The sequence below is a fragment of the Geotrypetes seraphini genome, chromosome 13 (assembly GCF_902459505.1).
Source record: "Geotrypetes seraphini chromosome 13, aGeoSer1.1, whole genome shotgun sequence".
Taxonomy (NCBI): domain Eukaryota; kingdom Metazoa; phylum Chordata; class Amphibia; order Gymnophiona; family Dermophiidae; genus Geotrypetes; species Geotrypetes seraphini.
This window is the reverse complement of record NC_047096.1, coordinates 64,086,116-64,103,552: the sequence shown is the minus strand read 5'-3', so window position 1 is coordinate 64,103,552 and position 17,437 is coordinate 64,086,116. Positions and strand designations below refer to the sequence as shown.

Sequence of the window (17,437 nt, the reverse complement as noted above, 5' to 3'; positions counted from 1 at the left end):
TTTTCTACTGAATAATAGTTTAGGTATACTGAATAGCAAAAATGTTAAAGCCACACAGAAAAGCAGTAAAAGTCAATAGGTTCTCCAAGTGGGAACAACTGAGTGCACCAATCCAGGGCAAGCAGACGCTTCCCCCATGTCTTAATAACAGACAATGGACTTTTCCTCCAGGAATTTGTCCAAACCTTTCTTAAAACCAGCTACGCTATCTACTTTTAACATAACTTCTGGCCACTTCATTTTTAAGCTTAGATCTTTCCTTCCAAACAGAGACCTTGCTAGATGTCAAATACAGCACAAGGTAACTTCACATGGACTTAACTGTGCAGGAAATGAATCTCCTCATACACCCACCATATAGTGCAAAAATGTGCAAAGGTCTGTTTTTTTCTTTCGATCACTACATAGCCTAATGCCACACAAGCAGCGCTGTTACAAACATATTCTGAAGGTCAATGCTAAGGTTGACAAAGTTTCCTTCCTTGGACCAGAAGGAGATACTGACAAACCACTGGAAGAGATTCTAAAACAACTACCCAGAAATAACACCCAAAGACCCACTCAGTGTGTGAACCAGTTGAGTGGAGTGGACTAACTGGGGGTGGAAATGGGCCCAGAGTTTGCTCAGCAGAATTTCCCAGACTACCTCTTCCTCTCAACACACTGACATGCTACCACCACCACCAACACTAGGAACACCTCACCGAGTATGCCAGCAATGCTTATAAACTTTATAAAACACATTATTATATTTTCTTATAAAGCATATATTTTAACTGAACTCAGCCTTGCCATTCACAAAAATAGAAAAGTTCCCATTTCAAGCTGTCTCATGTACACTTTTCAAATCTAACATATTGTAATCACAAAACAGAAAATAAAATTATTTTTTCTACCTTTTGTTCTCTGATCAATATTCAAATCTTGTTGGTCCCAGGCTCTTGTTGTCTTGCTTGCCAGGGTCTCCTTTCTCCGTGCTAACCATCCGTCTGCCATCTCTGTTCTCCCCTTCCGTTTCCCTTCCCTCTCCCGGAGATCTGGCATCTTTCCTTTTTTTTGTCTCCATCCACAGATTCACCTTTTCTCAACTCCCCACCACCCCAGGATCCACCATCTCTCCCTTTCTGTTCCCAACTATCCTCCTATCCAGTATCTCTATCCCCCCTCCACACCATCCCCTGTTTCCAAGTTCTCTCCCTTTCTGTTCCTTCCCTCCCTAAATCCCATTATGCACCATCTCTCTCCCACTCCTCTGTTTTTAGACCCATTATTTCTAACCCCCAAAGTCTGGCATATGCATGTATCTTTGAACCCCCCCTTCCCTCTCTCCCTCTGTGTACTTTTACACCAGGACCCCCCCTCCCCCGAAGGTCTGTCCCCCCTCCGAAGGGCTACACCCCACCCCTGAAGACCTGCACCCCCCGAAGGACTTTACCTCCCACCCGAAGGTCTGTCCCCCTCTGAAGGCCTAAACCCCACCCCTGAAGGCCTGCACCCTCCCCGAAGGATTGTACCCCCCACCCGAAGGTCTGTCCCTCCCTGAAGGCCTGCACCCATCCCGAAGGCCTGCACCCACCCCGAATGCCTGCACCCACCCCGAAGGCCTGCACCCACCCCGAAGGCCTGCACCCCCGAAGGCCTGTCCCCCCCCTTGAAGGCCTGACCCCCCCTTGAAGGCCTGCCTGCTTGTCCCCCCTTGAAGGCCTATCCCCCCTTAAAGGTCTGCCTGTCCCACCCCCTTGTAGGCCTGTCCCCCCTTAAAGGTCTGCCTGTCCCACCCCCTTGTAGGCCTGCCCCCCCCTTGAAGGCCTGACCCCCCCTTGAAGGCCTGCCTGCTTGTCCCCCCTTGAAGGCCTGTCCCCCCCCTTGAAGGTTGGCACCCCCCCAAAGGCCTGCACCCCCTTGTAGGCCTGTCCCCCCCTTGAAGGCCTGCCTGCTTGTCCCCCCTTGAAGGCCTGTCCCCCCCCTTGAAGGCCTGCACCCCCCCTTGAAGGTTGGCACCCCCCCAAAGGCCTGCACCCCCTTGAAGGCCTGCACCCCCTTGAAGGTCGGCACCCCCCCTGAAGGCATGCACCCCCCCTGAAGGCCTGTCCCCCCTTGAAGGCCTGTCCCCCCCCTTGTAGGCCTGCACCCCCTTGTAGGCCTGTCCCCCCCCCTTGTAGGCCTGTCCCCCCCTTGAAGGCCTGCCTGCCTGTCCCCCCCTTGAAGGCCTGCACCCCCTTGAAGGTCTGCACCCCCCCCCCGAAGACCTGCACCCCCCCTTGAAGGCCTGCCTGCCTGCCTGCCTGTCACCCCCCTCCCCCTTGAAAGTCTGCCTGCCCGCCCGCCCGCCCCACCCTGAAGGCCTGATGCCCCGACCCACCCCGAAGGACCATTCGCCCCCCTGGCCTCCCCGCACTACCTATGAAGCAGCCGCAGCAGGATCGCGACGTCAGCTATATTTGCGCTACTTAGGAGCTGCTTCCTGCGTCGCGGTCCCGCCCCCTCCTCTGACGTCAGAGGAGGGACGGGACCGCGGCGCAGGAAGCAGCGCCCAAGCAGCTGAGGGATTGCTGACGTCGCGATCCTGCTGCGGGCTGCTTCATAGGTGTGCTGGAAGGTCAGTGGGGCGAGCGGTCCTTCGGGCGTGGGGGGGGACTGAGCGGCAAGGCCGGGAACACCCCCTCAGGGCTGGTACCCGGGGCGGCCCGCCCCCCCCCGCACCCCCCTAGGTACGCCACTGCACCGAACCAAACTGATAGAAGGAGAATGAGCTTCTTCAGGGATCTGACCCAGTTCTAATACCTCTCCGTCTCCGTGCCGACCGACCCCCTCAAGGACCGACCCTTGGAAACATGTTTTCAGGCTTGGAATCCAGTTAAAAGGCAATAGACGCTCTGTCTATACCTGGGACCAAACTGAAAGAAATTTGTCCAGCCCTGGCAAGTTCAAACCCAACTCAAACCAAATTCTGCACTCCTGGGGAAGGGGGAGGTTTTGCTTCTGAGAAAGTGCTCCTTAGTACATCAGAATCTCTGTCTGCTTCTTGGCACCAGCACTGGAGAAATAATGAGACGCCCTACTTTCTTTCTGCATGTGAAGCCATCTGGAGGGGGGGGGGGTGTGTTTGTGAGTACCAGAAGGCACTGCGAGGAAGGAACGGGGTATATTAGTAGATCTGTGTGTGATGGAGGGCACTAGGGCCAGCAGGAGTGAGGTACATAGTTAGAGCTGTAGAGGGGGGGGGGGAGAAGGAGGGTGTCCCTATTGCAAGGGAGGAGTGAGGTTTTCCCTCGCCTTTTCTTCAGTCCTAAAGTTCACATTTTCTGGCTTTGGCTGCCTTCAGCAGTCATGCGACCGGGTAACAAAGCCCCCCTGACCCTGCACGCTGTCTGATTCGGCTGCTGTTGAACAGTTTGCGTGCCGGAACCCTTCTCAGGCTGAGTGGAATTTGGGTTATGAGCTGCAGGGAGTGGTTGTGAATTTCTCCGTGAGAACCTTGTGCATCCTCCTCCAGCTTGAGTTCCGATCCTCCCCGAGGCTGACGTATTTCCTGTTGCCTCAGCTTTCAACAGCAATCTGACCTGGAGGAGGGGAGAACAAGGCCTGGGAATGCATTTATCTGAGTTTGGGGTTTAGGTTTCTGCCACTTGGTGCTGAATGTAAGACGCGCGCACGAGGACGCGCACGCGTAGACGTCCGCACGTAGACGCCCGCACTAGACGTCCCCACGTAGACGCCCGCACTAGACGTCCCCACGTAGACGTCCGCACTAGACGTCCCCACGTAGACGTCCGCACTAGACGTCCGCACTAGACGTCCCCACGTAGACGTCCGCACTAGACGTCTAGTGCGGGCGTCTAGTGCGGACGTCTACGTGGGGACGTCTAGTGCGGACGTCTAGTGGGGACGTCTAGTGCGGGCGTCTACGTGGGGACGTCTAGTGGGGACGTCTAGTGCGGACGTCTAGTGCGGACGTCTATTGGGACGTCTAGTGCGGGACGTCTAGTGGGGACGTCTAGTGGGGACGTCTAGTGCGGACGTCTAGTGGGGACGTCTAGTGCGGACGTCTATTGCGGACGTCTAGTGGGGACGTCTATTGCGGACGTCTAGTGGGGACGTCTAGTGCGGACGTCTAGTGGGGACGTCTATTGCGGACGTCTAGTGGGGACGTCTAGTGCGGACGTCTAGTGGGGACGTCTATTGCGGACGTCTAGTGGGGACGTCTATTGCGGACGTCTATTGCGGACGTCTAGTGGGGACGTCTAGTGCGGACGTCTATTGCGGACGTCTAGTGGGGACGTCTAGTGCGGGCGTCTAGTGCGGGCGTCTAGTGGGGACGTCTATTGCGGACGTCTAGTGGGGACGTCTATTGCGGACGTCTAGTGGGGACGTCTATTGCGGACGTCTAGTGGGGACGTCTAGTGCGGGCGTCTAGTGCGGACGTCTACGTGGGGACGTCTAGTGCGGACTCAAGCTGGAGGAGGATGCACAAGGTTCTCACGGAGAAATTCACAACCACTCCCTGCAGCTCATAACCCAAATTCCACTCAGCCTGAGAAGGGTTCCGGCACGCAAACTGTTCAACAGCAGCCGAATCAGACAGCGTGCAGGGTCAGGGGGGCTTTGTTACCCGGTCGCATGACTGCTGAAGGCAGCCAAAGCCAGAAAATGTGAACTTTAGGACTGAAGAAAAGACGAGGGAAAACCTCACTCCTCCCTTGCAATAGGGACACCCTCCTTCTCCCCCCCCCTCTACAGCTCTAACTATGTACCTCACTCCTGCTGGCCCTAGTGCCCTCCATCACACACAGATCTACTAATATACCCCGTTCCTTCCTCGCAGTGCCTTCTGGTACTCACAAACACCCCCCCCCCCTCCAGATGGCTTCACATGCAGAAAGAAAGTAGGGCGTCTCATTATTTCTCCAGTGCTGGTGCCAAGAAGCAGACAGAGATTCTGATGTACTAAGGAGCACTTTCTCAGAAGCAAAACCTCCCCCTTCCCCAGGAGTGCAGAATTTGGTTTGAGTTGGGTTTGAACTTGCCAGGGCTGGACAAATTTCTTTCAGTTTGGTCCCAGGTATAGACAGAGCGTCTATTGCCTTTTAACTGGATTCCAAGCCTGAAAACATGTTTCCAAGGGTCGGTCCTTGAGGGGGTCGGTCGGCACGGAGACGGAGAGGTATTAGAACTGGGTCAGATCCCCGACCCACCCCGAAGGACCATTCGCCCCCCTGGCCTCCCCGCACTACCTATGAAGCAGCCGCAGCAGGATCGCGACGTCAGCTATATTTGCGCTACTTAGGAGCTGCTTCCTGCGTCGCGGTCCCGCCCCCTCCTCTGACGTCAGAGGAAGCAGCGCCCAAGCAGCTGAGGGATTGCTGACGTCGCGATCCTGCTGCGGGCTGCTTCATAGGTGTGCTGGAAGGTCAGTGGGGCGAGCGGTCCTTCGGGCGTGGGGGGGGACTGAGCGGCAAGGCCGGGAACACCCCCTCAGGGCTGGTACCCGGGGCGGCCCGCCCCCCCCCCCCCCCCCCCCTAGGTACGCCACTGGGGAGGAGTGAGGTTTTCCCTCGCCTTTTCTTCAGTCCTAAAGTTCACATTTTCTGGCTTTGGCTGCCTTTAGCAGTCATGCGACCGGGTAACAAAGCCCCCTGACACTGCACGCTGTCTGATTCGGCTGCTGTTGAACAGTTTGCGTGCCGGAACCCTTCTCAGGCTGAGTGGAATTTGGGTTATGAGTAATAATACTAGTAATGAGCTCCTTGTAATGCATTTACATAGGGTTCTTGGTAGCTGCTACTGTGATTGGTAAAAGTCCCAGAGAACCCTTTTGAGCATCGGAGACTGAGCTGCCTTGCAAGTAAGATTGGCTACAATCAGTCTTACTTGCAAGGCAAGCTTTTGAGCATTGGGGCCTGGCATTTTTTGTATGTTTTATGAGAAGCTGTAACTGCTGGACACCGCCTGGGTGAATCTCCACTCTTCCACTCCTGCAGGTTAGCAGTGAGGTGCATTGATAAAGCTAAGTATGGGGAGGTGGGGGTCTCAGTGTTCTTTGGGCAGGAATGAGGTACATTAGTATAGCTGTGTGTGAGAATCTCAGTGCTGCAGGGCAGGAGTAAGGTGTGTGTGTGTGTGTGTGTATAGCAGGGCAAGGGGAAGGTGCATTAGCAGAGACGGGGGGGGGGGGGTTCTCAGTACTGGGATAGCAGGCCATGCTGCCAGGCAGGAATGAGGTGCAAGGGCAGAGCTGTGTTGAGGAGCCTTAATGCTCAAACCTCATTGCAAAAGGTGTGAATTGAGCATTAGATATTTTTGAAATAATTTTGAGTCCATGACACATACATTTCATTACTGAAATCCTGCACTGTAAATTTAGGCATATTGTAATATGTGAAACATCCCTGCATGATGCCTCTGAGATTTGGCATGTGTTGATCTGGCCAGTCCCTGCTGTTTGTTTTTATTCACTCCCCAGGGTGCTTGACATCTAATCTTCTGCTGGGATCTATATTAAATCCTAGTTATGGCTGTATTTTTCCATCTGACATTATTTAGAAAGGACTACTGGGAATTTAAAGGACTGATTTTTGAGGATACTAGCAAAGGAAGAAGAAGATAAAGACCCATAACAGAGCCAACATCCTAATGGAGAGGACACCCCTCACCCTCGATTATGGGTCTCTTAGAAACACTCATAATACAGTTATCTGAATTTAGGTTTTGCTAATCTAGGACACTTGGGTGAGGCTGAGTGGGGCAGAGCAGGCATTGTGAGTTGGAACTCCTGTTGGGGAACTTTAAACCATAAAAATGAGAGTTTACTAAAAAAAAATATTCAGTTCATAAACAGAAACCGAAAATGATGGTGGACAGAGGCCATACGGGGTTCCTTAACCATCCCATCACCCCTTGCCCAAATTCAGTTCTTCCTTTCTCCTCCATCCTGTCACGCTCACTGTCCTTAATTCTAATTCCCTCTTTCCCCTACTCAGATTTATCTGCCTCTTCCCCAATCTCCTGCCCCCCCCCCCTTCCTCTACTCCTCACATCTACTGTCCCTTCTCTCCTCCAGCAACTCATTCCATTGCCCCCTTCTTCATAGCCACATGGTCATCACCATCCACCATCCACTGCGGTTCAAATCCTTGCTGATGTCTGCTTACCTAGCCTGACGATGCTGCTCCTCTCCACCATGGACCACCTCCTCTCCTGCAGGAATTCTCTTGGACTGCTTGCTCCTCACACATTGCTTTCCGTCTCTTGGCTACAGGCCAGGCCTAAGGCGCTGCACTAGCATCTGCGCCTTACCACAGCTGTGCAGCACGGCACCTCTTTGCTTTCTCAACACCACAGCCCCAGACTCTGGCACTAGAGAGGAATTTTTAGCCTGCTAGCACCACGGTCCTCTAGCACAGAGCTGCCTCCCTAGTGCTTGTGGAGTGCTGCAGGGCTGGGCCAGTTTTTGCACTGTCATAAATGTCCCCTTTCACCAGGCTGTAATTGTCTTACTATCCCCTCATTTCACCTCCTCATTATATTTTACCAAATGGCAAAGGATGGTAAAACTTCTTAGACTGAGGCCAGAGCCAGGCTAGAATTGATGGGTGTCCTGCTACAGCCCTTTTACTCCGCTCACACCTACATGGGGCCAGGCCACATCACACCAACTTGCATACAGCACATTGTCACTTCACACCAACTTGCCCACAGCACAGTTTTTCCTATTCCAGTTGCCCTTTTCTCTCCTCTGGCCATGACAGGCAACAACATATAGATTTGGTACCAGAGTGCCTCCTGCAGAGAGAGAGGAAGAAAATGGGCATGCATAGGGTGAATTTTTGCCAACTGGGAAAATGGCTTATGGAAAGAAGACCAATCAGGAACGTGTATGTAAATTGGGGGACCATCTCCTAAAACAGGATAATTGATAGTCTAAAATCACCTACCACTTCTTTTTGTCCCTTGCTTTCAGGTGGACTAATATGACAACCAGAATTCTTTGATCAAGCCTTATGAAGTAGAGCCCAGACTGAGGGTAGCCATCTTGGTTGTTAGGAGCCCAGGGTCCCAGGATGTGCTTAATGTGATGTTACAGTGCACAGAAGCAGCACTCTGTTACCCCCATCTGCTGCAATCCAGTGCAACTATGTAGAGATGCCAAGTTACCCAGTTCCAGGCTGGAGATGTTAGTACCTGATCCTGCCCACTGAAGTCAGTGCTTCAAGTCCCATAATGCACCATGATAGGGTGGTCAGAATTCCAGGACTGTTCCAAAATCTCCACTCTGAAATTGAGTAATTTGGCATCTTTGGCTGTACTGTTCGCTGGATGCTTGAGCTTTTTCTGCTTCCTTCAGCCAGTCATAACAGCTGTATTACAAACAATAGATACAGCATTAACAACAGCCTTTTTTTTTTTTTTTTTTTAACTCCTCAAATAGTCAGATAAAATAATTTTTAAAAATTCTGAAATGTTTCTGTTAAAATGTAACCTGATTAGCTCTAGGGTTACCTATCACATAGCTCCAGAAAAAGGAGGACGGATTGGGACATCCGGGTTTTTCTTCCATTGATTTCAAGGCAAGTAAAACCTAGCTGTCTCAATCTGCCTTCCTTACTTCCATTGCATTCAATAGAAGTAAAAACCGGATGTCTCAATCTGTCCTTTTTCTGAAGCCATATGGTAACTCTAGTTAGGGCATCTGATTATGTCATCAATATATGACTGTTTTGTGTAGGTGAGGTGAATGTCTGTGTGTGTGTGTGGGGGGGGGTTGTATTTCACTTATTTTTTAAATTATTATTATTTTATTTATTTACTAGTCTTTAAGCCCATTACATTAACAGGTGCTAGAGACTCCTCTTCCTGTATAAAGTTGCTTTTTTGGTTTTTTTTTTTCATTTTAGGCTTTCTCCCCCTCCCTTTCCCGTCCCACCTTTCGCTTTTTCAACCCCCTTGCATTTCCCTTTGCACGGGATCTTGCTTCATCCGCTCCTTCTCTTGCGCGAGCCACCGGAGCAGAGAGGACGGGGCGGAGGGGGCTGCCAGCAGGGGCCGGTGGAGAGGAGCTAGGCGGCTGGAGGAGCAGCGGCAGCTGCTGCCGATTGCAGCCTCCGTCCCGCCTTTGCCTACCTGGATTTGCTTTTTTTTCTTATAGTTTTCTTTACCGATCCTTTTGTTTCTTGCATCGCATCGGGAAGGTGGAGAGCGGCCTGCAAGGTTCACTACTGTGGCTGGCGAACCTCAGCAGGCTGCTTTGAAGAGGGCCTTCAGCGGGAGGGAGGAGTGGCTGGCACACGCACCTCCAGCTAGCGCAGGCGCCGTGAGGACTGGCACAGAAGCACACCTCACGCCACCAGGACTCACGGACTTTCGACAGCGCATGCGCGCTCTAGGGTTTTATTATTATAGATGTTAGCTGCAGGATGTGCTAAAAAGCTAGAAATAAATTCAAGGGTGAGACCAGTTATTGAGGGGGGGGGAAAGAAGACCAAAGTACCCTCATTTTCCATAGATGCCAAGTTACCTAGTTTTATCCTGAAAACATTTTTGGCCAGTCCTGGTTTTGAACTTACCTCCTAAAGCAGTGTGGGATTTGTAGTGTCCATTGAAATCAGTGCTGCAAGTCCCATAATGCACCATAATGGGGTGGTCAGAAATTCAGGACTGTCCTAAAAACTCCAGCCTAAACCGGGGTAACTTGGCATCTGATTTTCAAAGCCTTTTTAGTAGGAGTTCCAAGCCCCTTCTTGCTTCCAGCTAGCCTACATAATCCTCCACACTTCAGCTCCTCAGCATTAAGTACCAGCCATACTCTGAATCTTTAAATATTTTATTACCATACAAAGTATAAATATAACTTTTTTTTTATTTGTGCAAGATATAAAAATAACTTTCTTTCTAGCAATAAGTACAGTGCACACAGGACAGCATCAGTCCTTCTACAGGAATCCAGACAGTGGAAGAGCTGGAGTGAGGGCACAGCCAGTTCCTCACTTGAAGCAGGAAGTTTGGAAAGTCCTTCATGCATTACATTCCCAGTCTAATATTGGTGGGATGCGTGGGGTAAAATTGAGGGTCTTTCTAAGTGCAGCCCCCCTTCTCCAGCACAAGTTGAGGCAGGAAGACACTCAGACCAGCAATTTACTATGACAGAGCTGCCAACTAGCATCCCACTGCACTATAGGATTTATAACTCATGCAATGCTTCTGCTATTTGAAATAAGCAGGGCAGGTACCAGAATATAAAGTCTAAACAAATCCAGCACAAATGTCAGCATCCCAGACCCCCAGCAACTACAGAGGAAGACCTCTCCTTCCCTTCACTCCCATTTCTCCTTCCCTCTAGCTATTCCAACTCATCCTACAGTCACTCACTTTCTTGTAACTCTCTTTCACACTTTCCCAATGCACTCCTTGCACTTCGTTGTAGAAACCATAAGATCCTCTGCATCTTTCCTATAAGAAATGCCTGGCACAAGGAATCTCGCTTCTGCCTAGTATCTGTGAGTCCAGGTTAGGTGATATCCCCACACATCTAGTCCTTAGACTCACCCAAAGGTCCCACCTACCAACTAACCTCCCTCAGGAGTATGGTTGGAGGAGGAACAGTCTCTTGAAAGAAGAAAACCAATCCCTTCTCAAAATGAAATGTGCCAGCTGTCATTTGATCACTCCCCCCCATGTTCCCAGGGAATTTGAATTTTTAACCTGCCTTTCCATGAAATGCTTAGGCAACACTTTTAGAAGATAGAGGCAAGTCACTTCCTCAGAGAACCTACAATCTATGTGAATCCCAACCCTGAGTCACCATGAGACAGTGCCCGCAGGGTAGCTGGAATTGTAACCCTGGCTCTCACTTCTTTTCAGATCACATTGAAAGGTGCGCATACACAGTATCTGAAACCCTTCGGTAGTAATTTGGGTGGGACCTTTACAAATGAATATACCCCCTCATTATAGGTCTCTTCCTCTCTCTCAGTGACAGGGAGGGGGCACACCGTGCTATATGGCACTTAGAGGGAGATAGAGTTCTCTCTTTCAGGCAAATGCTTAGTTTTAGCTCCCCTACCAAGCAGATTTTGATGGCCAAAAGTTCCCTACCTGACTGGCATTCACAGCTGCCAGACCACTGATTGCCATATCTGGCCACACAAGAGGCCACTCCTAACACATTACTGTACATACACAAACAGCTTACTGTCCAAGATAGCTGGATTTTTAGGCAGACTAGCTGCAGCGGTGCATTATTTACTAACTGGAAAAGGATAAGCAGAAGGTGCTCAGCTTCCTCTCAGCCCCTCTGGGCTTCCTGAGACATAGACCTGGAAAAGGACCTTGGGAGTCCTGGCTTCTCAAACTTTATTCGGATTGGCTGCATGACTGGGGGCAGCTCCTTCTTGATTTCAGTGATCATCTTCTTGTCCTGGCACAACCCGTTAGTCTCAGGATTGCCCAGGGCCCTCTCAAATTCCATCATATCATGCAGCTCTGGTGGGGTGGCTACCTTCTCCGTCTTGGTGCTGAGGTCCGCAGGTTTGAAGATGGGCACAGGTAGAGATCTCTGGTAGGGCAGGTGGTACTCGGTTGCTCTGTCTCCCAAGCGGCCCATCCTTATGATGTTCAAGGGGGATCTCTGCACTATGAACTGGGTCTGGCGCTGTTGGCTATAAGTTTCATGCTGGAGTTCATTAACTTCCCTGAGAAAGCAGCTGTGGGGGAAATCATAGAGCAACAAGCATTAGAACACCTGGAAGAGGTTGAAAAAGGTGGCAGATGCAGCATCAACCCCATCTTTCATCCCCACTGTACCTGTATATAATATGTAAACTGCTTTGGTTGTACCACAGAAAGGTGGTATATCAGATGCATTGCCCATACCCACACCTATGCCCACTTTCGAGCCTGCAGGAAAATGTTTAACATCCAGCAATGAGGGAGCCCCTTCTGTCTCCACTGAACGCCAATTCTGCTTAGGACCAATGAAAGGATAATAGGTACCCTAGGCAGATCTTCAGCTCTGCTCCCTCCATATATCCTCCTGAGATTCTGATAGATAAACTCAACAATCATGATTATCCCAACATCACTCTTCTCAAAACAATCCTGCAGACACTGTACTTTGCTTTGAATATTTATATACTGAGGACAGTTCTTGAAAGCCTTTGAAAATGATCCATCCTCCCTCAGGTAAAGGTACAGGCTGATGGGTCTTTGCCTTTGTGTGGCTGTCAGGACCTGTCGTTTTTCCTTGACTGCAACCCGTGGCATAGCAAGGGTGAGAGGCGCCCAAGCCGGTGGTGCCCATCTCCCGCACTCATCTCTACCCTCCTGCCGCTTGCGTGTCTCATTCTCTTCCCCCATATACTATGGTTGTGCATCGCCATGAGCAACAAGAACTTCAATGTGCTTCGTGCGACCCCGTCATCTCTCCTGCTGATGCCACTTCCTATGCGCGGCACCAGGAAGTGATGTCAGTGGGAGAGATGATGCGATCGCGAGAAGCACGTTAAAGCTGTTGCTTGCGACGGTGAACAGCTAGAGGTACATGGAAAAGGAAAGGGGGTGCGCGCGATGAGGGAAAGAGTGGGAAGAGGCAGGGGCAGAGAGGAGGAGGAGTGCCACCCCTCCCAACATGAATGCCCCCCCTCAAACCCCTCTTACTATGCCACTGACTGCAACTGCATTTTGATGCCCCTCAGAAGCTGCTGTCCTAGGCAACCATCTAGCTCACCTACAGGTTATACTGGCCCTGATTCTGCCTGATCCTCCGTCTAGCAGTGGTGAATGCAAATGGAAGGATTACCAAAAGTGCTTTGCACTAGAGAATGACATGGGGACAAAATTGTCCCAGGAATTCAATTTCCCCGTCCCGTCCCCATGAGTTTTGTCACTGTCCCTGCCCCATTCCTGTAAGCTCTGCCTTAACCACACAAGCCTCGAACACTTATGATTTTAAAGTGTTTGAGGCTTGTGCAGATGAGGACAGAGCTTAGGCATTGGTGGAATGAGGCATTATGACATCACAATCTGAGCTCTAGAATGTTGCTACTTAGGATTTTAAAGTGTTTGAGGCTTGTGCAGATGAGGACGGAGCTTAGGCATTGGTGGAATGAGGCATTATGACATCACAATCTGAGCTCTAGAATGTTGCTACTTAGGATTTGAAAGTGTTTGAGGCTTGTGCAGATGAGGACAGAGCTTAGGGACTGGTGGAATGAGGCATTATGACATCACAATCTGAGCTCTAGAATGTTGTGACTTATGATTTTAAAGTGTTTGAGGCTTGTGCAGATGAGGATGGAGCTTGCAGGAATGGGGCAGGGGCAGGGACAGGAAAAGAACTCACAGGGCCAGGATGGGAAAAATTGTCCCCTTGTCATTCTCTACTTTGCACTCAAGAGTCATTACCAGTAGCTTAGATTCAAGGAGTCAGGTACAGGGGAATGGGAGGGAGATGTGAAGGGCAAACAACTGGTTTATAAATCTGACTCTAAGCTTTGTACTCACCACTGCTCAGGTCTGGTAGAGAGGGACAAATCCTTCCATTCTGCTGAGAAATTCTCCTTCCTAGCCATGTCATCCTCTCTCCATTGACAGCACAGCTCTGCTGCACTCAGGGCCCCAGCTGTCTTCATGACCACAGTCCTCCCATAAGTCTCCATCGTTTTCTTCTATGATGTAACTTTTCCTGGGTTCTCACAGGTTCTGTGCAGGTCTGAGGCTTTAACTCCTATGAACTCTCTGCTGCCTAGTCGAAGGGATGTTGTTCGTTCTCTCAATCTTATCCTGGGCTTACTGCCCAGTGCCTGAGATTTATATGAGGTATCTGTTGCTATTTTGGTGCTCTGTAGTAAGGAGCTATATCTGGTCTGGTTGGAGCCTCTCAGAGGAGACATATGGTCAGAATGTGTCTCTGGAGAGATGACTTTAGACTTCCAGTGTTCTAAGCTAAATTCATCACACATAAAATCCCATGTATTTCAGGGCACAGCGATCTTCCAGTACCCCTTTACAGGATCCAATGACCCATCCCCACTGTTATAGGAAATCTTCTGTTATTTAGAAGTATATTTTAAGCAGCTCCCTTGATGCTCCAGAGGCACCAGCCCCTTGAAAATGCTCCCACCCCCTGAGCAAACATTCACAGGAGTAAAAATTAAACTGAATTTATCCTGAAGGAAGTCTGTGTGTGCCATTCATGGTATCACTAATACAATGGCTGCCTTCATGTTAGCTGGATTGTAAATTATTGAATTACAAATGGATAAATCAATCTTTTACTTGCTTGCATTGGTTTGCCACCAGTGTCTTTCCAAAAATTCTCACCACCAGTTTGTGCAGAAAACAAATTCCTGTTTAATGCCCCCTCTGCTGAAAAATCCTCCCAGTAATTCACCAGCTCTCTGTAAACTTTCCTAAATAGAAAACAAAACTGCCATTAATTTCCCCTTTTGGGGACAGGAGAATGATGACTTTAGGTTTCTGCCACACATGTATAGAAAGGGGACAGGCCTTTACAAAGCTGCTCTTTCACTGTGACTGAGAAACCCGGAGGTGCTGGTTATCCAATCTGCTCTGCATCCAGAATAGTTTTTCTTATTCTGAAGAGTATAGCTGTGGTTGGAACATGTCTAAGGACAGTGTTGTTCAAAGGACTTTTGTAAAAGTAAAAATACAAGTATTTTTTTAATACTTAAGTAAATGTAAAAGTTCAATGTGTTCACATTTAAAAATCTACTTAAGTAAAATTATTGCCTAATATAATACAGTACTTTTTGAGTAAAAATATTGTAACTATAATGAATGCAACTATTGTTAATGTTTCTATCCCAACAATTTTATTGCTCTATAATTCAATCCACTTTGTTTTTAATAAAATAAAATTTTGAAAATGACCGTACTCATGCAAGTGTGCTTGTGAGTCATTATTAAACCAGTACAGCTAAAAAGGTGCTGTACAACTGCATTGGCGAAAAGTGGATTGCTCAGTCTATGTAAAAGGTTCTTTCAAATCAGACCAGGCTGCAAAATTACTGATGTCTTTTGACTGGGTCTGCAACTATTGATCAAGGGAATCTCTATTTGAAACACTCGGCATCCATGTAACGAAAAACACTCTATTATCATCGTCATTATTCGTCACTTTCAAAGCAGTGTGGTCTAATTCATCACTTGCATCTTCATCTTTATCTTCATTATCATCATCATGCCTGTCAATTTAAGAAGGCTTTCACAAATTTGGAATCATTGTCTGTTCTAATAATTTTTAATTTGATGGCAAAGTCTGTTGGAATATCTTCAAGAACTGATACAGGAACATCAAATGTGTGGGAACCCTTCAGTCTTGGAGCCAGACAAGTGGGCTTCCCCTCTAAAGACAGTCACCCCAATGTACAGTTTTCCTTGGGATGACCAGCAGTCTGTTATGGTAGAGACAGTGGTATAGCGAGGATGTGAGGTGCCCGGGGGGGGGGGGGGTTGCTCTTTCCCCACCCGCTTTTCTGCCCCCATCTGTTCCTTCCCCGCCCCCCCTGTCATATGCACACACACCCCCTTCCCCCCATACCTCTACATACCTTCTCTACATGAACGGCAACCCCAACCTGCTGCTCGCACCGTCTTCAGTTCGTCCTCTGATTTCACTTCCTAGGTGCGGGTACAGGAAATGACATCAGAGAAAGAGCCAATGCAGGTGCGAGCAGCAGGTTGGGGGTTGCTGCTTGTGCTGCAAATGTTAAAGAGGTACCAGGGAAGGGGCGCACATACATGGTAGTGGGAGGGGGGCAGGGAAGGAGAGGGGGTGGAGAGGAGGACAAGTGCTGGCGCCCCCTCAAGACAGTGCCTACGGTGGTCCACCCCTCCCCCTTGCTATGCCACTGGGTAGAGACATATGTTCACCAAGAATTGCTTACACTAAAAAGTTGGGAGGTATAAATTTTAACATAGCACTCTTGTATTAGTGCTAGTGACGTCAATTAAAAATTTAAAAAAATCAACCTCAGATACAGAAATAATTATAATATCAACAATAATAAAGGCAAAAGAGAACCGGCATGGCTTACCATACAGGTGAAGGAAGCCATAAAGGTAAAGAAGGACTCTTTCAAAAAATGGAAATGCACGAAGACAACCGAAGCCTGGAACAAACATAAAGATGAACAGAAGAAATGTCACAAGGCGGTGAGGGAAGCAAAACAGGACTATGAGGAAAAAATAGCCCGGGAGGCCAAAAACTTCAAGCCCTTCTTTAGATACGTGAAAGGGAAAAAACCTGCAAAAGAGGCAGTGGGACCCCTGGACGACAAGGGAAGAAAAGGGTACATCAAGGAAGATAAACAAATCGCAGACAAACTAAATTCCTTCTTTGCGTCCGTTTTTACGAAGGAGGACACCTCAACAATACCTGAAGCGGAGAAAGTGTTTGCAGGAGAAATAGAAGACAGCCTCACCACAGTTGAAGTGGACTTAGCCCAGATATACTATCAGATCGACAAACTTAAAAGTGACAAATCACCTGGACCGGATGAAATTCACCCGAGAGTCTTGAAGGAATTGAAGATTGAAATTGGAGAGTTATTGCAAAAACTTGCAAACCTGTCAATCAGAACTGGTCAGATACCAGACGACTGGAGGAAAGCGAACGTCACGCCAATTTTCAAAAAAGGATCGAGAGGAGAACCGGGCAACTATAGACCTGTGAGTCTTACGTCTGTCCCCGGCAAGATGATTGAATCACTGATCAAGGATAGCATAGTTCAGCACTTGGACACACACGACTTGATGAAACCCAGTCAACATGGATTCAGGAAAGGGAAATCGTGTCTGACGAATTTACTCCAATTCTTTGAGACCGTGAACGAGCAAATTGATAGTGGAAAGCCGGTGGACATAATATACTTGGACTTCCAGAAAGCATTTGACAAAGTTCCACACGAAAGACTTCTCAGAAAGCTACAAAGCCATGGCATAGAGGGAGATATACAAAGATGGATAGGCAAATGGCTGGAAAACCGAAAGCAGAGAGTGGGCATAAATGGGAAGTTCTCCGACTGGGAGAGAGTGACTAGTGGTGTGCCCCAGGGCTCGGTACTTGGGCCGATCCTTTTTAATATTTATATCAATGACCTGGAAAACGGAACATCCAGTGAGATCATCAAGTTTGCAGACGACACAAAACTCTGCCGGGCAATCAGATCGCAGGAGGACAGTGAGGAACTCCAGAGCTATTTGTGTCGGTTAGAAAAATGGGCGGAGAAATGGCAGATGAAGTTCAACGTGGAGAAATGCAAGGTAATGCATTTAGGCAGTAAAAATAAGGAATACGAGTACAGAATGTCAGGTGCAACTCTGGGGAAAAGTGAACAAGAAAGAGATCTGGGTGTACTGATAGATAGGACCCTGAAGCCGTCGGCACAATGCGTGGCAGCGGCAAATAAGGCAAATAGAA

At 49.0% G+C, this 17,437-nt stretch overlaps 1 protein-coding gene across 1 annotated transcript; it reads right to left on the bottom strand.

The window, feature by feature from the left end:
- Positions 1-9,802: 9,802 nt before the first annotated feature.
- On the bottom strand, positions 9,803-13,790 carry TCAP (titin-cap). Its single transcript, XM_033919412.1, has 2 exons — positions 13,498-13,790; positions 9,803-11,699 (listed from the first exon to the last, which is right to left on the bottom strand). The coding sequence occupies exons 1-2, from the start codon at positions 13,650-13,652 to the stop codon at positions 11,282-11,284; spliced, it is 573 nt and encodes a 190-aa protein (XP_033775303.1). The 5' UTR covers positions 13,653-13,790; the 3' UTR covers positions 9,803-11,281.
- Between the last annotated feature and the right edge of the window lie 3,647 nt (positions 13,791-17,437).

Excerpts from the sequence above, each read along its gene's own strand:
- TCAP (XM_033919412.1), bottom strand. The coding sequence starts at position 13,652 with ATGGAGACTTATGGGAGGACTGTGGTCATGAAGACAGCTGGGGCCCTG. Across the intron at positions 11,700-13,497 it reads TCTACCAGACCTGAGCAGTG|CTGCTTTCTCAGGGAAGTTA; the intron begins GTGAGTACAAAG and ends TTTCCCCCACAG.